The following is a 23,661-nucleotide window of genomic DNA, read 5'->3' as shown; positions in this document are numbered from 1 at the left end:
AAACAGAGAAACAGACTGTATGCAAACATGTAGGCGTGACACTCACAGAGGTCAAATGAGCCATCGTTCCATTTTTCAGCCACACCATCAGGGTCAAAGGTTAACCAGGTGACCTGCTGCCTGCTTCTTAAAGCTGCTGATTATCAAAAATGTAGCCACATCTGTCCCCAGGACAACAGGCGTGAGTGTCCTCTGTAACTTGTGTGAAAATTTGGGCGTGAACAGAAGCTGTTGTCCAGGTAAGATAGCACCTGGTCACACATGCTGGTGTGTTCAGGTGAGTCTCAGGCAGGGGCGTAGTTTCCAGGGAGGTTAGGGGGATTATGACCCCCCCAATAATCAGACCCAACCAATATAACCCCCCCCCCAATAAAATTATGAATTATTTTGCATAAATAGGCTGTTGATTTTCTTTACTCATTTCAGGAATTCCCAGCAAAATAGTTGCATGTTTAATCATCTGGGAATTTACCCAGATGTATTTATTTATTTAGACAGAGATCTTGACCCCCCAAATGTTCAGCACAAAGTTATCCCGATGGCTCAAGTTTATTCACATAATAATTAAACTTGGATTAAATTACTGTAAATCCCCGCCTGCTGCTAACTATACTAATGCAGTATTACTGCGGTAGTAGCAGTACTGCTGATACTTTACTGCGTACTAAAACCACAGGCTGGTGTCTCTGAGTGTGTAATACTCTTTAAACTGCAGTTTTTAACCTCTGACTTTAAAATTTTAGCCCTGCGACAGACTAAAGACTGGCGACCTGTCCAGGGTGTACCCCGCCTCTCGCCCCTTGACAGCTGGGATAGGCTCCAGCACCCCCGTGACCCTGAAAAGGATAAGCGGAAGTGAATGGATGGACTTTAATTTACATTTAACTATTTTTTTCCACTCAGAAGAAAAGGCGGGAAGAGCTGCTCGGCTAAACCGACGTGATGACGTCAGACCGTGCGTATTCTGCTATGATCCGGGAGATGCTGTCAGAGGTGAGTGTCCCGCTGTCGGTGAACTGGCCGTTCGTATGAGGGTCCTCGGTGGAAGCACACCGGCGGGTGCTCCGGTCCTCCTGCCGGCTGCCAGTGGCGGGGAGTGTGGGGGAGGAGCGGACTTTGCACCGGGGAAGGAGAGCTACCTGATTGCGGCTAGCTGTTAGCCGCTATCAGCTAACTGAGTCCTGGTGATACGCTTTTAGAGCTAACGATGCTAACGGTGCTAACGGAGCTGGACGGAGAAGCCTAGAAACAGTGCTACTCCAGGACGTAGACAGAGCCCTGACTCGGTGCGTGGGAGAGTGTTTGGGTCATTGCACTCACCACCAACAAACACCGTACCTGCGCTCAGACGCACACTGAGGTACAGGCGATGGATACCTGTGCAGGTGTTTGCTCTGAGAAACCAGTCTGTGGATGAATCAGCTGATGGGTGCACTAGTGACAGGTGACAGGTGAAGGCTCTGGGGTGTCTCAGGTGTGTTTTCATTTTCAGTAAGAAACATGTACCTGCTGGCGTTACTCAGGTACAGCTCCTCCACCTGTGAGGTCCAGGTGTTCTTATTTCCACCCCATCAGTGTCCAGCATCATGTTCAGGTCATCCCATCTCAGATCACAGTGGGTTTTTACTTCCCAGCTCCACAGTAAACTTCCTATCAAAGCGAGTTTTTACTCCCCACTGTTGTCAAGTGCCTGCTCACAGGGGCCTGACAGCATTATTGTGGGGTCTGTACCTCACAGTAGAAAGCACTGTGAGGCAACTGATGTTGGGATTTAGTGCAACATAAATACATCAGAGTTGAATAAAAAACGTTGAACGGCAAAACAAGCAGTGACAGACTGGGAATGGTTTACGGATGAATTTCACAATACTGCAAAATAACCACATAGAATAATATTTGATTCTAAACATCCAAACATTAAACAGGAACACTGAGACAGATCAGAGAACTGGAGTGAGCCGTTACATTCATTCCACTCATTCATTAGTTTCGGTGAATTTCCACAGTGGGTTTGATGTTTCACTCTGGTTTTTATTGGTTTCACTGCTGGTTTTGGTGTTTTTAATGATTATTGTAAGGAGGGCATGTGTCAGAGGCAGATTTATGAAAAGACTTAAAGACGCCCACAGTGTCGCTAAACGCGACCATCACCTCTCTGTAGTTTTAGTTTAGTGTTGGTGAGAGTGAGGCAGGCTCCGTGGAGATCCTCTGTACATCAGTTAGTGCAGAGTCACTGTGGGCTGAGCAGGAAAACCCCACAGTGACATTTACAGTGCAGATGGGGGCGGGTGCAGTGCTACTGGGACTGTCATCACATTATTGTCCTCCAACAGGCCTCAGCATGGCACACGCAAAGTATAAAGACACGAGGGGTGGCTCAAGACTTTGGCACAGTACTGTCCATGCTGAGGGTTTAATAATGAGAGGAAAAAAACAAACGTGATTGGTTCATGTCTCAGTCCGATATGACCCCAGGGGTCGTGACCTTTGCTATCAGACGCGATCCGAGTTGCTCTGCAGGGCCGAGGAGGAGCACGCTCAGGCGTGCAGCAGGTGGTGAGGTCGGAGCTCAGCACAGGTCACCTCTGTGGGTTTGGACTGCTGGCTGAGGGTGGAGGCGGAGGGGCAGGTTTAGAGCAAAAGTGATGCTTCGCCTCTGTCTTCATGGTCGTGGAGATTATCGACTCATCAGGGAGCTGCTGGAGAAGAAGCTCCACAGATTAGCCAGTGAGTGTGCGGTTTCGCAGTCAGACACGCCCCTCGCCGTGATGCCAGTGCTCGTCTTGAAACCTCGTAGCAGGGCTCCTGAAAGCTTTGGGCGATGGGCATCTGTGGTTGTAGATGGAGCTCTGTCCGTCATGGCAGGGTGGAGGCTGGCCTGCCTGATCCTGACCGGTCCGGCCGCTGCATGCTGAGGCTGTCGGGGCTCCGCCCACACCGTGGTTCTGCGGCATGCTGTTTCCATCAGGCTGCGGGGGGATTCCCTACGGGGAACGCCGCTCGCATTAACCCTTTGTTTCAAGTGAGTCGGCAGCTTCCAGGCGCAGTGGGAGGAAAGGTGTTTAGGTGAGATGAGTGTGAGCTGGAATCCCCCGCTGGCTCCACGGTGGAACCATCCAGCTCACGTCTACTGACACGCTTCCTGCCTCGCCGTCCGGCGCTCTGGCCTCATCTACGTGCCCCTCAAACCCGGCTTCATCGAGCACTGATCGGTAATCAGTCTGATCGACCGGTCCCGGTGTGAGGATGTGAATTTCCTCTCTGATCTTTATTAAATCTCACCACTGCACCACAGACCTGATTCTACTTCCTGTTTTCATTAATAGCAGTCTGTGTGTGTGTGTGTCAGCCTTGGGGTTGAAATGTCTCTAAGAACATTCATTTATTTTCACATCACTGATGGAATCATTTATTTACTGATTGAAAATCAGGTAATGTGATCAGACACAAACATGAAAACAGTCCAATTTCTTTGAACCTGCTTTTACTGTGAAAGGTGACGAGAGGTCGAGTAAAGTAAACGAGGGTCCCTGACAGTTTCGAGGTTCGTGCACACATAACTGAAAAGTAGAAATAAACTTTATTTAAAACAATTGAAACAACACCATCGCTTCATTCATGATTCAGTCATTTTTTATTGTCTGTTTGTGCAGATTCATTTGATCAAAAACAAACTTAAATAATCTGGTGTAGGGCTGGGCCATATCATACCGTTCACGGTAATACCGGTGTAATTTTGGGCAACGATAGAAAAATGAAATATCGCGATAGAATATGGGTAAAACGCGCATGCGCAGTGCCTTTGTTTTCGTACGCACACGTCGGAAAAAGCATGGCGGTGAAAGCAAATCGTTGAATGAAACGGATGAAGCAGAACTGGTTTGTAAAAATGCTGCAGCTTCACTGGTGTGGAGCTGGTTTAGCTTTCGTCTGTCAGACACACAACAAAGCACTATTTTTGGTAGCGCATGCTAGCGGGCCGTCGTTATTATGGTGTTTTTTGGAAAGGATGGCACACTTAAAATCAATCCTTTGATTTTTCTGAAAGTCGACAGAGCCCCTTATAATCCCGTGTGCCTTATGTATGAACTCTGGTTGTGTTTACTGACCTCGAAACGATTTTATGTGCACGGCGCTCGAAAATCTGTCAAATGTTTCAGTACGACTTTGCTAAGCTACGAAGCCGCACCGCTTGATGGATTGTCGGAGCATTACGGCTATCGTAGGCGGAGCCTCGCGGAGTGATACGTACTGTGCTTCAACATAATATTACCGTATTGTGTGTGTATAACCCCTTTAAGTTTTGTGGATATTATACATGGTTATGCTGAGGATATGTCGGCCAGTTTCCACTGGAAATGCCTTTTGGTTAAACTGTCAGCGAGGAATTTGCACTGTTACATTTTTATATAACTTTAATTCACATAAAACAGCTGCTTGTTTAAGTGAAAATACATTGATGGTTTGGTTTTTGTTTTGCACTAATAAAGTTGTGGAGTTGTAAAGTATTTTGTCTCGTGTCAGTTATATCGTTATCGCAAATTTTCAAATGTATATCGTGATAAATATTTTTGGTCATATCGCCCTGCTCTAATCTGGTGTTTCCAACCTCTGGCTCAGGGCCTGGTGAGGGCCCAGAACTCAGTGTGAGAGGTCAGCACAGCAAGACAAAAGCAACATCTTTGTTTTTGTAAATAACATTGTTATTAATGATGATCAGGAATCTGAAGGTTTGTGGGGAGGGGGTGGTCAAACATGTGGTCCCAGGGCCTGAAGAGGTCGGTGCTCCTGATCAGCAGCTCGGAGACGATGACAGGAAGCTGTGGAAAGTTCAGAGAAGAGGTTTAAGCTCGTGTGACGTAAACATGGAAACACTGATGACATCAGGCTGATTGTTGTCTGATTTCTGAATGAACAGATGTTTGACAGGAAGCGGCGCTTCGGGTAGAGCGCTTTCGGTTTCTGGGTTCCTGCTGTGTGTGTGGGCCCGGCTGCTCTGAAGGTCGCGGGGTCCTCCGACTGTATTAGACAGGAAGTTGCTTTCAGAATAACGGCCGGCATTATGCTCAGATTTGTCTGCATTAAATCGGCTCATTGGTGGCGCTGATTGCCGCGCCATGCCCGGTGATATGGACTGATTGAGCGTGTGCGGGCGCGCTGAGTGCTTTGTGGGCAGCTAAATGGAGGCGGACTGGAAATCATGGGCAGGGGATTCAGCGGAAGCCGCTGCTGCGTAAACTCCATAATGGATCCATCAGCACGCATTGTGCTGAGGGATGAGCTGCGAGCGCACACAACACAACGACAGCAACAACAATGCAGCGGCAGCTAATCGCCCCGCAGCGCCCCGCCATCTCCTCCATATCTGCTCCGGCGCAGCAGCCCGTGTGATCGGTTCAGCTCGCGTGTCAGCAGATTGGTGCAAAACTTCTGCTCCGTCCAAGTGATGAGCAGGAAAACTCCATCAGCTCCACCAGCCTGCATGCACGCTCACAAAGCCATCGCACTCCTGTATCGCTGTGATCAATATGATCGATGGACCATCAATGGGCCTGACGCATTGGTGTGTGTGTGTGTGTGTGTGTGTGTGTGTGTGTGTGTGTGTGTGTGTTGCTGTGTGTGTGTGAGATTGGAGTCCCGGGTGACGTCACACACCTGAGCATCATCACACACAAACGCTGACAAGCAGCTTTCAGTCACAACAGAGATACACTCTAACAACTGTCCAGCTGCTTTAATACACCTGAGCAACAGGTAATCAGGGTCTTGGGGGCAGAGTAGGGCTGCACGGTTAATCGTTAGAAAATTGCGATCTCGATTCATACTTATGTGCGATCTCATTTCCAAATGACAACGATTTAAAAAAAAAAAGAAAAGGAAAAAAAAGACGACAATTGTACCGCATTTTGATCCGGGACGTAATCTGCATGAAAACAAGCGCTCACTCTTCCTGCTCAATAAATGACAAGGGCGGAGCCTTATACCACGTGATACAGAAGCTGTGCCGTGTGATGCTAAAATTAGCAGGAAAAAACAACGGAGAGCATGTCAGGGATGACGAGAAAGTGACAGGAGAAAATCCGTCCCGGTCAACCACCCAAACACCAATAACGGGAACCTTATACAGCGCTTCCCTATACCCGTCGACCTCCCGCAGGCACAAAGACATTACGGAGGCTATCACTTATCACCTGACCAAAGATATGGCTCCATCATCACTGTGCAAAACGAGGGATTTAGGAAAATGATCAACACCCTAGACAAACGCTACACAGCGCCGTCCCACAACTATTTTTCTATTGTTGCACTACCTGCTCTGTACACGCAGCGTCGAGCAACGGTGGAGACGGAATTTCAAGCAGTACAACATTTTGCAGCAACGACAAAACGTGTTCAGTTTCAACTGTTACGAAGTTGATGTGCAGTTAATAAGTGCAATAAATATTTATACTGGAAAAGAAAATCGTGAGAGAATCGTGATCTCAATTCTAAGCCAAAAAATCGTGATTCTCATTTTATGCAAAATCGTGCAGCCCTAGGGCAGAGCCTATTCCAGCTCCACTGTGTAAGCTTTTCCACTTTCCCCTCTGACAGTTCAAACCCTCCTGATTTCCTGCTGTGACAGCCCGGTGCACATGTGTCCTTATATGGAGCGTGTGGGGGTGGCTGCACACAGACGCTGAGCGTGCACCTGTCGCACCTGACCGAACCTGATTCACTGACGCTCAGGTGTTTCATGACTCTGAAGAGTGTATGAAGAGTATATGACTCCATCTGTGAGTAACAGCTCTCATCTGCCCTTACAGGAGACCCCGCCTCCCGCACAGGAGACCCCGCCTCCCGCACAGGAGACCCCGCCTCCCCGCATCCTGCTGGTGGAGGCGTTTTATGGCGGCTCGCACAAACAGCTTATGGACCTGTTGAAGGAAAACATCGCGGGCTGCTCCGTCTTCACGCTACCTGCCAAAAAATGGCACTGGAGGGCAAGAACAGCGGCGCTCTACTTCAGCCAGACCATCCCCGCCTGCCCGTCATACAGGTGAGACCCAGACAGGTAACACAATCCACACTTTAACCCTCACTGTGGGGTGGCTGTGGTTTAAACCTGCATGTAACTAATAAACTGTCCCCACCTGAACTCCTCACCTCGTTAACTCTGAGCACAACTGTCCATTAACCACTGACATCACCAAACGAGAGTCAACACACAGACAACACAGACATTTAGAGGGAGGTCTCAGAGGCCTCGCTGCTGCATGAGCAAAGACTTACCTGGTGACGGCCATGAGGATGAGCCTGAGGATCAGAGAAGAAGCTGCACTGCATCAGCTGTGGATGCGGAGGAGGGAGGCTCGGGGAACTCCATCAGTACATGTAATGACTCAGATTAGGAATTAATCAGCGGCTGTGGTCCCTGCAGGGTAAAAACAGGTAAAACTAGAAAGTGCATTTTCTGAAGAAACTGCAGTGTGAATGCTGAAATCTCAATATATGCACTGAAATTAATTAATTGCTGAATTTCAAGTTAAAAATTTTGAATGAGTTAGTGTGAATGCTTGAAAAGCATTCACACTAACTTCACCGAGGCTGGAAATGTAAGCTGCGTCAGAAAGAGCAGAGGACCGCAGACGGAACCCTGAGGAACCCTGCCTCGTGGAACCTCTTTAATGAGCATGCTCAGATTAAGTGTCATGTGATTTGTTCTGATAAAGTCCATGTGACCAACATCAGCAACTTTGTCCTTGTGCTGGTAGCAGCGAGCTACACATCCGCTCAGCAGGCCGTTCCAACAAACCAACCAGTATGCTTTGCAGTCTCACAAGGGCTAGTTTGAGCGTTTGTTTCTAACACCTTTAGCATCCTGTGGAGCTCGGGCTGGTCGGGCGCTCAGCTCAACATTTAGGGGATGTCATCAGTGACTGCAGCAGCAAACAGAGCTTCGAGTTCCAATCCAACTTTATTTATAAAGCACTGTAAAACAGCCAGCACAGGACATAAGAACAGCAGATACAACGAAACAGCAAAAGAATAAGCTCTACATTTAAAAAAAACAACATCCTGTCAACTGAAAGCCATCTTCTCTCAGGGTGAAGACATTTAAAAACAGAGGCCCGTCTAATCTGTGGAGGCAGATGGTTCCACAGCGTTTCATACAGACGTGTCTACAGATGTCATCACATCCCAAACTCTCTGTCTGACGTGTCCACAGCGATTCACCGTAAGCAGGCAGGGATCACAGCGACCTGAAACCGCCACTCTGACAAGCTGCTGATTCATATCTGATCACATCAGAGAGTGCAGATCAATACCACCGTTCTTACAGGGACAACGCTCTGACTCATCCTCGGAGCAAAGAGTCACCATCTCACCACGCTGACCTTTGACCTCCTACTCCTTCAAAACACTGAGGTGTGACGAGCCACCGGCCTCTGATCTCTCTGTGTGGGTTAGACGCTGTCACCAACTGTATGAGGACATGTCTGTGTGTGTGTGTCCCCCCCCTCCCAGAGCATGAAAGAAGCAGGGACTTTTATTTTGAAAACCCACTCTGACATTACTCAGCAAAGCCACGAACCATCACTCAAGCATCCATGTGAGCCCTGAACGCTTACTGGCCCTCTCCATCAGTGCAGCCCAGGAGAAGGAGCTCCTCCTCCGGCCTTACACTATCACCTGCTCGAAGCAGGAAGCAGGCGTCGGCTCTGCAGTTCACTGAGGAATTCTCAGTGTTCTGAGATGATCAGCTGAGCTGCTGACACGCTGTCTGCACCTCCTTCATTGTCTCCTCTCTCTGCAGGCTCCTCTTCAGCAGCTCCGTCCTCAGCCTGTGTGAGCTGGCGGCTCTCAGACCGGATCTGGCCCGGCTCAAGAAGGTTCTGTACTTCCACGAGAACCAGCTACTTTATCCGGTCCGCCGACACCAGGACAGGGACTTCCAGTACGGCTACAACCAGGTGCTCTCATGGTGAGTGTGTTTGTACGGGTGGGGGAGTCCATGTCGTGCTGCGTTTGTAGAGCCTAACCAGAAGGTACTGCTGGGTCCAGGGTGTGGGCTATGACACCATTAGGCTGTGAGGGCGATGCACGCAGACAGCAGCAGAAACCATGTGCTCCGGTAACTACCGTCATTGGAGCGAGTCAGCTGGTCTGGAGCTGGCGGTGTGCCACAGAAAGCTGCCGATCAGCTTCCTGTCAGCTGTCTGAGTAATGGCTACTCTGATGTTCGTACTGCCAGCATCCAGCCCGTAAACTGATTATTGATTATTAGCTGATTGATGCGCTGTGCTCTAGTTTGCCTTGGTAAGGCAGTGTGTGATTGGTTAATGAGCTGCTGGGATGCGATTGGTTAATTGCGGGGGCTGTAGTGTTCATTAATCAGCGGCGGGACAGTAACGAGCGGCAGAAAACTGATTGTTGTTGATCTGCGGGCAGCTCGTCAATAAGCCGAGCCGCTCCGTCTCCTCTAACGTGGTTACAGTGCCATCAAATAACACAGCTGGGATCGTTAGCAGATGTCTGATTGGCCCGTGCCCAGCGGTGTCCTCACGCCTCCCCGCAAAGCCTCAGTCCAAACTAATGTATCTGATCTGGATCACTGCATGGAGGCGTGTCTTCATGTTCACCTGAAGCTTAAACGTGACCTATGTAAACCTGCAGACAGTGGGTCCTTACACTCCTGCCCAGGTTTTCCTCAGAGTTAGTCTGAACTTCAGGACGTAAACACAGGTGTACCTGTTCCAGGACGAAGCTCTGACCTCAGGTCAAAGTTCACGTTACACAGGTGTGTATAGGTCAAAAGCTCCAGGTGCAGACACGGCTACACACTATAAGTGAATAATTTATATGTGAGGGCAGCCAATCAGAGTTTAGTTGTCTTAAAGTGGGAGGAGCTACAGCAGCTTGTTTCAGACAGGTGACCTGAATCTCAGGTAAACTGCAGAGCGTGGCCTTCAGTGATGGAGCTTCATGTCCTCTGTCTCGTGTGTGTGTGTGTGTGTGTGTGTGTGTGTGTGTGTGTGTGTGTGTGTGTGTGTGTGTGTGTGTGTGTGTGTGTGCGTGCGCGCGACACCAGCCTGGTGGCAGATGTCGTGGTCTTCAACTCCCGCTTCAACATGGACTCCTTCCTGTCATCCATCCCCTCCTTCATGAACAAGATCCCAGACCATCGCCCCAAAGACTTGGACTGCCTCATCAGGCCCAAGTGTGTGGTCCTGAACTTCCCGCTCCAGTTTCCTGATGTCAGCAGGTCAGTACACGGCAAACCTGCAGTCCCCTAACTCCGGATTGTTCTGTAAATAGTTTGAATAACTTTGCTGTTTACAAATCGTGTGCATAGGTTACTAAAATGTATAATTTCTATTTACATTTCAAGTTATGCAAATGATTCGTTAAACATGTTTGTGTTTGTTACAGTATCCTTTTTCTACTCAGATTTGATGTTTTTGCCTGATTTGTAGATGAGCTGTGTTGATACAGTCAGTAAATTCAGACCTGAGCTTGTGCTGAAAAGACTGACAACAAACAAGGCGAGGAAACCGTTTTTAAAGGTGAAATTTAGAGGTCAGAAACAGCCAATTATACTCCAAAGAGTTAAAGTAATGCAGTACATTACTTAGTTACTCCAGGATACAGATGTTTGATATACTACTGGTTACTTTACTTCCATGATCTGAAACACTGTCACTAATCACCCTGTCGTGATGAGGACGTCTGCTCTGCAGTGTCTCATGTGTCTCATGCTCCGCCCTCACACTGTGAGGAAGTGATGACATGGCCGCCATCCTCCACGTCCTCCTCCGCCATGCTCAACACAGGAAACAGGAGTGTTAACGCTTAGACTGAGGAGGAAGCAGAGAGCTCCATGAAATCTTCATTTCACTGTAATGACCTATAACATTTAAACTCTGCTTACTCTGCTTTCATAAAATAAACAGATGACAATCATCATGTTCTCGGTCAACTCGCTCCGAGAATGTGTGAGAGCGAAGAAACAGTACAGCTGCCTCTGAGCACACCTGAGCACAGCTCCCCTCTGAGACCAATCACAGCGCTGCTTTAGCTCATTAGCTGGCAGGTGTTCCTCGTTCTTTCCTATGGCACAAGAAGGATGCCGCTGCTTGTTGGAGCGCGTGCAGTGTGGTGTTTGTGGTCTCCATCCATCAGGCGGCTCTGACAGGTGGACTCGTGTAATTGGATAGTGATTGACTTGCGGCGGTGCACAGACGGAGCATCCATCACGTCGAGGAGGATCAATGAGCGCATCACGTGAGCAGCAGGTGTCCTCCTGCCCGCAGTGTTTGGTCTTCTAAGCTTTGTCTGCTTTCATAGTGGCTGTCACCTCCTGTAGGTCAAACTCACTGAGTGGAGAACGACAACAGACCAACGAAGGTCTCTGACGCGTCCTCCTCTTCCTCCTGCAGCCTCGGCCTCTGCCTGCACCCACTGAAGCTGTCCAAAAAGTCGATACTCTGATATTAATCAATACTAAAGTCATATAGAATTAAGACATCACGATTAGGGCTGGGCCATATCATACCGTTCACGGTAATACCAGTGTAATTTTGGGCCACGATAGGAAAATGAAATATGGCGATAGAATATGGGTAAAATCCGCATGCGCTGTGCCTTTGTTTACATACGCACATGGCGGCAACGCAGAACGAGAAGAGCAAAAGCAAATCGTTGAATGAAACGGATGAAGCAGAACTGGTTTGTAAAAATGCTGCAGCTTCAGTGGTGTGGAACTGGTTTAGCTTTCGTCCGTCAGATACACAACAAAGCACTATTTTTGGTAGCGCATGCTAGCAGGCCGTCGTTATTACCGTGTTTGGAAAATACGGCGCACTTAAAACCAATCCTTTGATTTTTCTGAAAGTCGACAGAGCCCCTTATAATCCCGTGTGCCTTATGTATGAACTCTGGTTGTGTTTACTGACCTGGAAACGATTTTATGTGCACGGCGCTCGAAAATCTGTCAAATGTTTCAGTACGACTTTGCTAAGCTACGAAGCCGCACCGCGTGATGGATTGTCGGAGCATTACGGCTATCGTAGGCGGAGCCTCGCGGAGTGATACGCACTGTGCTTCAACATAATGTTACCGTATTGTGTGTGTATGACCTCTTTTTAAGGTTTGTGGATATTATACATGGTTATGCTGAGGATGTGTCGGCCAGTTTCCACTGGAAATGCCTTTTGGTTAAACTGTCAGCGAGGAATTTGCACTGTTACATTTTTATTAGAGATGGCACGATACCACTTTTTTATGTCCGATACCGATATCATAAATTTGGATATCTGCCGATACCGATATGAATCCGATATAGTGTTTTTTAATCAACAAAACTGTTTTTTAAAAATTTTGCTGCATTTTGTATAAGTTCATACTCAAGTTTAAAACAACAACTACACTAAAGCTATTCTGTTATACCTGTATGCTGGAGCCACTGGAGCCACTATCAGGGACAAACAGAGACTGCAGCGTGTTGTGCGCTCTGCTGAGAAGGTGATTGGCTGCAGACTCCCATCTCTGCAGGACCTGTACACCTCCAGGACATTGCGGCGTGCAGCTCGGATCTCAGCTGACCCTTCTCACCCTGGACACAGTCTGTTTGACCTGCTCCCCTCAGGCAGGAGGCTCCGGTCCATTCGCACCAGAACCTCTCGCCATAAGAACAGTTTCTTCCCCTCTGCTGTTGGACACATGAACAATAACCATATGACTGTTCCCACCACTAACACATGACCCTACGCTGTGTCACTGCACCATTCCATGTTTGGCACTGATCACCACCTGCACTCATGTATATATCTTTCCACGTAGCACTCTATTCTTATTCTCATGTATATATCTCATGTATATCTCATGCATATATCTTTCTACGTAGCACTTTTAATTCTTATTCCTACTTTTATTTTTTCATGTCTATTTAAGTACTATTTATGACACTATGTTTGCACTGAAGCACCGCAGCAATTTCCTAATGTTGTAAACCTGCTCAACATTTGGCAATAAACCCCATTCTGATTCTGATTCTGATGTAAAAAAAAAATTATTTCATAGTTCAGCAATACTGATCAATCTAATAAACTTAAACCTACACCATCCTCCCTATTCTGGTATTTTAAAGAGTACTTAGCATAAATATTAAGCAGCCTAACTAATAGGGTTCCAACTCCCAGCAACAACAAAAATAAATAAATAAAAAATAGGGAACCACCCCTCACGCTCCACCTCATGATGCTTAATCGACGTAATCAACCTTAATTTGATGCAGTGTGAAAAAAAATGCACAGAAATCAATTATTTTTCAAGAAATATTAAATAGATTCAACATCTTTCTTCAACAAAATTGCAGACTGCACAGATGGTACCTTCTCAAAGGAAAAAGTACTATAGCTTACTAGGGTATATATATTAGACTTAATAGTTACTATATACAGTAATTGACTTCTGTTCATTTTACATCAAATTAAAACTTTGGGTGTCAGATAATTATTTATTAAAAGCTAGACATTTTAAATGAGAATAAGAAAGAAAAGTATGTCTTTGTGCCCCCTTTTCCCTGTTAATGCCCTATCGGCCCCCCCTGGCTAAACTTTGCTAGATCCGCCCCTGCACAGTTACGTCAGCTACGTAGAAAAAGATCCTCGAGTAGAAAGTAATATTAAATAAATTCTAACAACAGCTGATCAAGCTTAAACGTGCTGCTGTTGTTCAGCCGCTGGTTTCCTCTTTCTGGTGCAAAGTGGGCCAAAAACAAACTAGAGACATGGACTCGTGACAGAAAAGCCGATCAGCTGATCGTTAAGCAGTTTCATGATTGAAGTAGCAGCAAGAAGAGGCAGTCGCTCCATATATCGCTTGTTAAGCTTAACGCAGGAATGCTTTACAAACATTCAGAGATGGACTTACACACTTGCTTTACTTCTCTCGGGATAACTTTGTTGGAGATGAAATGCCGGGTTGCTAGCGAAGCTCCACATGCTATCCAGACCACCGACAGGTCCCGCATGCCACAGCCGCTCTATCACGTGATGCATACTGCTCCGACGTGCTAACGTTCTGAGGTGAGTTACGGCGTGTTGCAAGTTTTGTGAGGTGCTTTCGTGATATTTAATGGATCGATTACATTTTTTATTTTTCTCCGATATCCGATCCAGTAATTTAGGTCAGTATCGGACCGATACCGATACGTAATATCGGATCCGTCCATCTCTAATTTTTATATAACTTTAATGCACATAAGAAACAGCTGCTTGTTTAAGTGCAAATACATTGATGAGTTTTTTGCACTAATAAAGTTGTGGAGTTGTAAAGTATTTTGTCTCGTGTCAATTATATCGTCAGTTATGTCGTTATCGCAGATTTTCAAATGTATATCGTGATAAATATTTTTGGTCATATCGCCCTGCTCTAATCACAATATTGTCACTGATTTCAGTTTGGACGCAGTCAGAAATATTATAATTCTCATCATTTATCAGCACATATCCATATTTTATATCTATGTATAAATCAAAGCTGACACTGTGAGACTTCAGAGGTGTGAGCATCACAGCAGAGGCCTTTGTGTCAAAGTATTAGTCCTTTATTTATCCAGGTTAAAAATCTCATTTTCAAGAGAGACCTGGCATCATGGCAACAAAGTAACTGAGGATAAAACAGAAAAACATGAAGGACATGTTCCTGGTCTGACTTTTTTATAGCAGATAACCTTAAAATACAACCATGAATCGACATGTAAACATTACCTGATGCTGCTGAAGTGCAGCAGATATAAGTCACAGAGGTTTGATTAGACACAGCTGAGAGTTTGTAATCTGAGAAAAAGTTTCTTCAGTTTGAACAGCAGAAATGAGGCTTTATTGTTGGAGGCCGACAGCAGTGAACACAACAGCAGACTGGTGCGTAATGAGCAATGAAGAAAACAGAGATTTGTGATGGGAAATTGTTCTCTGAGTGCACTGAGAGAGAGAGCTGTGCAGGAAGTGTGATTTATCGTGGTGGAAGGAAAAACAGCAAAGTCAGGGAATTCATGACGATGTTTATCAAATGTGAAGCGTAGTGTGGATCTTCTTTTGCTGCTGGTTCAGTGGATTTTGTTTGGAGAGTCGCGACACCTGTTGCATCAGAATCTGTGAGCTGTCGGCTTTCAGCCCCGACGGCGTGTCTGTGCGAGAAAGCCGACAGCTCACAGATTCTGATGCGTCGGGTCCGCGCTTTGTGTTTACGTCTTTGTGCCGAATCCGTGTATCTGCTCTCATTTGCTGTTTTAGCTGTTTGGTTGTTGTTGAAATAGTTTTGTGAGCTTCAAACTGAGATTCTGGACTTGCTGATAAAATTCATTTATATTCAAAAATTGAGGATTTAATGAATCAATAATTTTTATTTTTTTTTTTCCAAGCTAAAATTGATTTTAATCGGAAAATCTATTTTTTTTAAACCCACCCCTATTACAGAGATCCAAACACTGCGATACATCGGGGATCACTGACAGCAGCTGTTGTGTTCATGATGATCACGCAGTAAAAGGACCACAGTCTCTGAGTCTTTGAGCTCAGGTGTAGAAAACCTGCACGCAGCCATGCACTGTGACAGAGCAGAATCTGAGGATCAGCTGTCAGTGTGACTGCAGAGTCGGTGTGCGTTTGCCGCTCTGGGCTGAGGTGAAGTCGGTGTGTGTTTGGTCCTCTGGGCTGGGATGAAGTCAGTGTGCGTTTGGTCCTCTGGGCTGGGATGAAGTCGGTGTGCGTTTGGCGCTCTGGGCTGAGGTGAAGTCGGTGTGCGTTTGGCGCTCTGGGCTGAGGTGAAGTCGGTGTGTGTTTGGCGCTCTGGGCTGAGGTGAAGTCGGTGTGTGTTTGGCGCTCTGGGCTGAGGTGAAGTCGGTGTGTGTTTGGCGCTCTGGGCTGAGGTGAAGTCGGTGTGTGTTTGGGGCTCTGGGCTGAGGTGAAGTCGGTGTGTGTTTGGCGCTGTGATTATTGGTAATAAAGTAAATGCGCCACAGTGATTTTTGACCTTCATTCCTTCGTGTTTAATCAGACTCAGAGGTGAGGTCATCGTCCTGATCACTGCACATTTATCAATAACATAATTACACCCCCCCCCCCCCCCGCTCATGTTTTTATTGTCTCCAGTCAAACATCTAATTTATAAAATGGATTATTGAATCAAGTTTTCCCAGAAGCCTTAGAGGCAGAAACTCCACTGAGAGGCCGTCCAGCTCTGTGGGGAGGAGGAAACAACCTCCAGACACCCCCCTCCCCCTCTCCCTCCCGCCCCTCCCCCGTGTTCCCACGTAAGCTTTCCTGGAGCCTCTGCAGGATCTCAGAACAGTAACAGAGCAAGCAGCATGCTCAGAGGAAGTGATGTCACCTTTGACAGTCCCCACTATGGGTCACTGTTTTCTACATCTTAGGGGAGGGGCTTCCAGCTCTAAATGTGTCTGATTGGTTGATGACTCACAGCGGCTGCGGCTCATCAGGGGAGAAGACCGTTGTTGATGTGACAGCAGGACCCGTTAGCTCCTGATGCTAACGGGTCTGAAGTTTCTATCTCTGTGGTGGACATGTACCTGCTCTGAGTGCGCTGCAGTCTCCACTCATTTCCTGTTTTTCTTTCTTTTTCAGGTTCTTGCCTAAACACAAACTCCTGCAGCGGCCTACTGAGCAGTCTCGTGTTGATGATATCATGTTGCAGGGCGAGCAGCAGAGCAGAGCTCACGATGAAGATACGCCACGGTACAAATCCATCCCTGGTAAAACTCAAAGACTCAAAGAGTTTTGTCTCACATCAGTTTGTGACCCGACAGGTGTGAGCAGCCTGCGGAGGGGGGCGTGGCCAGCCAGGTGAATCCTTTGCACATCGTGTGGCCTCACAGGTGGTGAGTTCAGTCTGAAGCCTTTACTTTGAAAACTCTTTTGAAAACTCTTTTAAACCAAGGCAGCAAAACAAAATAAAACACATTTCAGAATAAAAGATTTTACTATTTTTACTTTGAAAATGAAACCAGAATGAGACTTTTATATCAGCTGTAAAATAATCTCATGGAACATCAGACCTGAGCTAAACTGCCACAATAAACCTAAGAAAACAAACCTCGAATAAAGCTGTCATTTTAATTCAATGCACTTTTATTTCTACAGCGCCAAATGAAAACAACTGTCGCCTCAAGGTGCTTTATATTGTAAAGTCATTGTGATCATATGACCCCCTATGAGCAAGTACTTTGGAGACAGTGGAAAGGAAAAACTCCCTTTTAACAGGAAGAAACCTCTGGCAATGGCAGGGATAGCTCAGTAGGTAAAGTGGTTGCCCCATGATCGGAAGGTCGGGGGTTTCGACTCCACTGAACGGCTACCCTGAGGTACCCCTGAGCAAGGTACCGTCCCTACACACTGCTCCCCGGGCACGGCACTGGTGGCTGCCCACTGCTTCACTGGCTGAATGGGTTAAATGCAGAGGAGTAATTTCCCTATGGGGACTAACACATACACATTATTACATATTATTATTATTATTATTATCCAGCAGAACCAGGCTCAGGGATGGGCGGGGCCATCTGCTGTGATTGGTTGGGGTGAGAGAAGGAAGACAGGATAAAGACATGCTGTGGAAGAGAGACGGAGGTTAATAGCAGGTATGATTCAATGCAGAGAGGTCTGTTAACACATAGTGAGTGACGAAGAAACACCCAGTGCATCATGGGAATCCCCCGGCAGCCTACATCTATTGCAGCATAACTAAGGGAGGATTCAGGGTCACCTGGTCCAGCCCTAACTATATGCTTTAGCAAAAAGGAAAGTTTGAAGCCTAATCTTGAAAGTAGAGATAGTGTCTGTCTCCTGAATCCAAACTGGAAGCTGGTTCCACAGAAGAGGGGCCTGAAAACTGAAGGCTCTGCCTCCCATTCTACTTTTAAATACTCTAGGAACAACAAGTAGGCCTGCAGAGCGAGAGCGAAGTGCTCTAATAGGGTGATATGGTACTACAAGGTCATTGAGATAAGATGGGGCCTGATTATTTAAGACCTTGTATGTGAGGAGCAGGATTTTGAATTCTGGATTTAACAGGAAGCCAATGAAGGGAAGCCAAAACAGGAGAAATCTGCTCTCTCTTTCTAGTCCCTGTCATTTATTTTATTTTATTATGAAAAGTTCTGTTATATTGAAAGGAAAGCTTTTATTTTGAAAGTAAAAAACAGGTAATTTCACAGAATCTTCAGCTTTTATTTTGAAGCTTTGAGACAGTTTCCTGCTGTTTGTCAGGTTGATTGAGTGAAATGTTAATGAAGACGTATAAAAACTCAAAGTTTCACAGCGTGAGGCTGCAAGTTCACTTTCATTAAAACACAAATCCTCTATCATCATGAAGTAATCAGACTACAGTTACAGCAGGTGGAGGCTTGTAAACATGACGTGTTGCAGTGTGAGGCTGATGGTGAGCGTCGGCGTGTGCACCTCACCTTGCGTTGTATCGGTGACAAAGCGGCGTGCTGTAAGCTGCTGTGGTGGCACAAACACAGATGGATTACGGCTGCGGCGACAAGGATTTCCTGTTAATCTCTGATTGAAGCTGCAGCTCATCAGGCTTTAATCTGAGCCTGGCCCCGATCCTCAGATTACAGCCTCTTACTGCTGAGGGGGGGGGCTTCCAGGTGAACACGGTGCTGGAGCTCGATGAATATTAATGAGCTCTTGGCCCTTCACTGAGCATGCACACAAAAAACTGAAAACAGACTGTCAGCAAATGGGGCTTTTATTTTGAAATTATGCTTTAAATCAGCCTGCTAAATTCCTGTAACTAAATGGTAAATGGTGATTTTATTTATATTTTATTATCTGATAAAATAATTGACTTCACTATTGTAACGTTCTCTAACTAAGGCCTTTTATTTTGAAAAACAAATCACCCTGCTTTCTATAACTGACTCTTACTGTGAAAGTCTTGACAGTATGAACTATCTAACTGAGCTTTTACTTTGTAAATCTGTCAGCAGTATTGAGTCTGTATAGATTTTATTGTGAAATTTGAAGATTGCTGTGATTGATGGATCAGTTTCATGTGACAGGTGGCATGTTTCTGGTAGCTTATAGATGTATGACATCATCAGTGTGAGACCTGATTGGTGACTGGAGCATTATTGGTAGGTGATCAGGATGATTGCGATCAGTTTTCGGGCTGATGGCGGACGCTGCAGCTTCCTGTGTGGATGAATTTGAGGGTTCTGGTGGCTGTGAGGTTGATCCTGTTAATTATGCTCTCAGACCGAGAAGGCGGGGATGGTAACTCTCGGTCCTCCCCGTCACGGCGATTCTCGGGGAGGAGGATTGGAGGCTCGCTGAAGGAGTGAAAGGTTTGCGGGAAATGAGGGAATTATCTGCGGCCGGCCGGAACGAGCTGCGAATGGAAGGAATAATCTGCTTGCTTGTCATCTGAGGAGATCATTGTTGCCGCTGCGGCTGCTGTTTGACCTTCACTGTGTAAGCAGAGGATCAGGTGGAGACGACCACCAACACCTGACGCCACACAGAAAGTCACCTACATGCAGGAAACAGGAAGCAAACAGCAGCTGGGCGTGTTCTTCTGTTGGCTTGTCCCAAGCACTGCTGACCTCTGACATCACAGCCACCTGACCACCTTCAGACTTCACATACATGTATTAAAGTGTGTGTGTGTGTGTGTGTGTGTGTGTGTGTGTGTGTGTGTGTGTGTGCGTGCGTGCAGGGAGCATGATAAAAACCCTGAGCTGTTCTTCAGCACTCTGCTCAGACTGAAGGAGCGAGGACTCGACTTCCACCTGTCCGTGCTCGGAGAGACCTTCACCGACGTGCCCGGTACACACACAAATACACGCACACACACACGCGGGAAGGAAAAACTCCCTTTTAACCTCCAGCAGAACCAAGCTCGAGGAGTCCAGCAGCTCCTCCTCTCACTGGTTCTCAGGCGGCAGTTGAACCATCTTCTAAGGGTCAAAGGTCACTGCTGCCCCTGTGTTTCTAACGGATTGTATCATCAGCTGATGATGTGATTGTGTGTGTGTGTGATATTAAAGTTTTAGAGCAGCCTTTAAATCAGCTTCATGAGCACTGAATTTAATCCCATTAGGACGACTCTAATCGACTCTGATTGGCTAAGAGGGTCACAGTATTGATTGTGACACGCGCACACACACACACACACACACAATATCTGCAAGTTATTTCATTCTGTTTATAACCTTCTCCTCCTTCCTCTCCTCCTACTGCAGAGATCTTCTCCTCCTCCAGACTCCTCCTGGACTCCCACATCTTGAACTGGGGTTTCCTCCCCTCTAAGGAGGACTACCTGAGGGTTCTGTGTGAGGCTGATGTTGTTGTCTCCACTGCCAATCACGAGTTCTTCGGCGTCGCCATGTGAGTCACCTGTTTTACCTGCGCCAGGGTTGATCTCATGCGCCTTTATACAGATTTACTCTCTGGTGTTCTGCAGCAGGAAGTTCCTATAGACAGAATAAAACCATAGTTTAATTATAATGTGAGTGTGACCAAACAGCGGGATTTTAAAGTAAAAGTCTTAGTTTTAAAATACAGAAATTAATTTCACGTGACACCCCCCCCCACAGATTTCTGTTCTTCCACACAGTGTAAAAGCTGAGGCTTTTATTTTGTTGACATTTGCAGACACTTTTATGATGAAGCTCTTATTTTGGTGAACTGTGTCCTAATACTGTTGTTTTGACCAGCTGTATGATGAAGCTTTTATTTTGGCAGGCCGTGTCCTGGTGCTGTTATTTTGATGGGCTGTAGGCTGTATGAAGAAACTTTTATTTTGGTGAGCTGCGTCCTGTTATTTTGGTGGGCTGTATGAAGAAGCTTATAGTTTGGCGGGCTGTGTCCTTCTGTCATTTTGATGGACTGCATGATCAAGCTTTTATTTTGGTGGGCCGCATCCTTCTGTTATTTTGACGGGCTGTACATCAGCGGTCTCCAACCTTTTTTGCGCCACGGACCGGTTTATGCCCGACAATATTTTCATGGATCGGCCTTTAAGGTGTTGCGGATAAATACATCAAAATAAAACTAGTACCGGTACCAAAAAAAAGAAAAGTATTCATAACACACGTGAAAAGACCCAGGAAATCGAGTTAACGATAAAAACGATAACAAAATAACGCTGAAAACCGATAAAAACCCTGAAAACTATACATTTCACACCTGAGCCTCAACTCTCACAGCCCGGTGTCAAACGACTCACGGACCGGTACCGGTCCGAGGCCCGGGGGTTGGGGACCGCTGCTGTACATTGTATGAAGGAAGCTTTTATTTTGGCGGACCATGTCCTGCTGCTGTTATTTAGTGGTCATGTCTGAGTTTGTGTCCTTTAATAATTCAGCGTGAGCTGCTGCTGTTCGGGGTGCGTTTGATTCCTCTGCAGGCGTCGCAGCGGTCGGTGCAGTCCTGATCTGAGAGTCTCTGCATCCCTCCCAGGCCTCAGAGTCTTCACTCAGGTGTCACATCAAGGACTCTTTGAAAGCGTCCAGAGTCCAGCAGAGTCCTGCAGGTGTGACTTCAGTCAGCCCGAATCAGCCAATCAGACAGTTCGGAGCATCCGTGTGATGTTCACCTGATTCATGTCAGCTCTATTGATCCCAGATGAGAGAAACGAGCACACACGAGGACTCTGCAGCACCGAGGAATCCAGCTAATGTTCAGACTGTTCACAGCAGTAATGATCGGGTCATTAGCGATCACATTATTGATCAATCGCGTCAGAGCAGCTGAACTCTCAGGCAGCAGCTCGCCTCTGCACTGATTGTTAATGATCAGGTTAATGATCAGTGAGTCACATCAAGGCAGTCACATGACCACATGGTCAAAAGTTCCTCTGCTAAAGAATCCTGCACCAATTACAGCAGAGAAGAAGAAGAGCGCCGTCCGAGGGGGCGATAGTGCACGCTAGTGTTAGCATGCTAACAGGCAGAGTGCTACTTAATCACTCAGACCTGCTGACTGAACAGGAAACTCAACAAAATAAATGCCTGCATGTAGATAGAAGGGGGGGAAAGTACAAGTTTATTTTAACAAAATAAAAGCCTCTGTAAGGTGATAACTGAGGGGAAGTCAGTTCTGTTTATTCCTGGTTTCTCATTGGTCAGGACTCTCAGGTAATGGTAGCTGGTACAGGTGTGCAGAATGCTCTGCTCTCTCATTGGCTCTCAGGTGAGTCACGTGTTGAATGTGTTGCAGGTTGGAGGCGGTGCATTGCGGCTGCTTCCCTCTGTGTCCGAAGGCGCTCGTTTACCCCGAGATATTTCCAGGTGAGCACACCTGTGTCTCTGCAGCTTCTTCTTCTGCTGTCCTTAAAGGAGCACACCTAAACTACTACTTGTTCTCTAATGCAGCACAGTACCTGTACTCCACACCTGAGCAGCTCTGTAAGCGGCTGCAGGGACTCTGCAGGAAGCCCGACGTTGCCCGTAGACATATCGTCAAGGTAACGGCATTTAACCGATTAACTGTGTCGTGCGGTGACGACCTCCTCCGTCAGCATGTGGTTCTGATTCTGCAGGTGGACACCTCGGCCTACTCCTGGGCCGCCCTGAAGCCGCGTTTCCAGGATTTGTTGTCAGCCCCGTGTCCCTGAACACACCGCTGCCGCCATCGCGTCTGACCTGCGGCGCCACTGAGCTCAGCATGAGAGCCAACTCTGAGCCCACGAGTCTGGACTCGTTCTGGTCTCCTCAGACTGGGTTCTTGGAGGAGTTCTGTGCTGGACCCACAAAGAGGCCAATTCTTCCTCCACAGGACTGATCAGACTGGACCAGGTCCTGGTCTTGATCCTGGTTTAACTCTGGGTCCTAGTCCTGATCCTGGACCTGGTCCAGGATTCTGAAGTTTGTTTGTGGTTCTGCTGAAGATGCTGTAAAACTTTTCTGATATGTTTGAAATGGACTCGTTTGTTATTGATAAACATGACATAAAATCAGAATTAACACGATCACACGTTGTGTTGTTATTCAGGTATGGAAGCCCATTTATGCCAAAACACTGAGACAAATAAGAAAAACAAACGTTTATTTATTTGAAGTCATTTCTGAACCGTCACGCAGCCTCTAGCAGAACCGCCGTTATTGATCCGATTGATCGGTGGCAGAGACGCTTCACTTTTAAATTCAGTAAAACCAAAAACCAGCCGCCGTACGTGAGTGAGGCGCTGTGCTCATGTGACACATGCTGTTTGAGAGCCGCGGAGGCCACTGCTTCCTGATTGGATGACACCATCATCACTGCCAAACATTGTCTTGTAAAAACTGTTCTGGTCATGTGATCAACACCCAAACCTGGCCCAGGTGTTGGTCCTGGAAATTCCTTGAGGGGCGGAGCGTCAAAGGTTTAAAGAAAATTTAAGTCGGGTTTATTCTGAACCGCAGAAACAACCTGAACAGACCCCAGACGAGGCTCCCGCCCTGGAACAGGATGAGAAACGGCGTGAAAACACATCTTTGCTTTTAAAGCCTGAAACATGGCCGTGACATCGATGGCGGTGGGCTGAGTTTTGACTCGTGAACCTTCACCTGAGACGATCTGGTGATCGCGAACTAATCACGCCGGAGGAAGTGTAAAAACCTGATGTGAAAGCAGACAGTGAACGCCTCAGGACTGACGCTCTTCTTCTGTG

General features: G+C 46.8%; 1 protein-coding gene across 3 annotated transcripts; it reads left to right on the top strand.

The window, feature by feature from the left end:
- Window positions 1–894: 894 nt before the first annotated feature.
- Window positions 895–22,980, top strand: gtdc1 (glycosyltransferase-like domain containing 1). Of its 3 annotated transcripts, none has more exons than XM_026143884.1 (11): window positions 895–993; window positions 6,807–7,039; window positions 8,798–8,965; window positions 10,073–10,246; window positions 16,629–16,739; window positions 16,811–16,882; window positions 19,726–19,835; window positions 20,252–20,396; window positions 20,754–20,814; window positions 22,230–22,300; window positions 22,385–22,466. In XM_026143884.1, the coding sequence occupies exons 1-11, from the start codon at window positions 943–945 to the stop codon at window positions 22,407–22,409; spliced, it is 1,221 nt and encodes a 406-aa protein (XP_025999669.1). In that variant the 5' UTR covers window positions 895–942; the 3' UTR covers window positions 22,410–22,466. The 3 variants fall into 3 exon arrangements, with proteins under 3 accessions (XP_025999669.1, XP_025999668.1, XP_025999667.1); XM_026143883.1 differs by lacking the exon at window positions 20,754–20,814 and adding an exon at window positions 22,552–22,980 and having other exon boundaries at window positions 898–993; window positions 6,828–7,039; window positions 22,385–22,476; XM_026143882.1 differs by lacking the exon at window positions 20,754–20,814 and adding an exon at window positions 22,552–22,980 and having other exon boundaries at window positions 898–993; window positions 22,385–22,476.
- The last annotated feature ends 681 nt before the right edge of the window (window positions 22,981–23,661 follow it).

Source organism: Astatotilapia calliptera, chromosome 16, assembly GCF_900246225.1.
Source record: "Astatotilapia calliptera chromosome 16, fAstCal1.2, whole genome shotgun sequence".
Classification (NCBI taxonomy): Eukaryota; Metazoa; Chordata; class Actinopteri; order Cichliformes; family Cichlidae; genus Astatotilapia; species Astatotilapia calliptera.
This window is presented reverse-complemented; position numbering and strand designations above follow the sequence as displayed.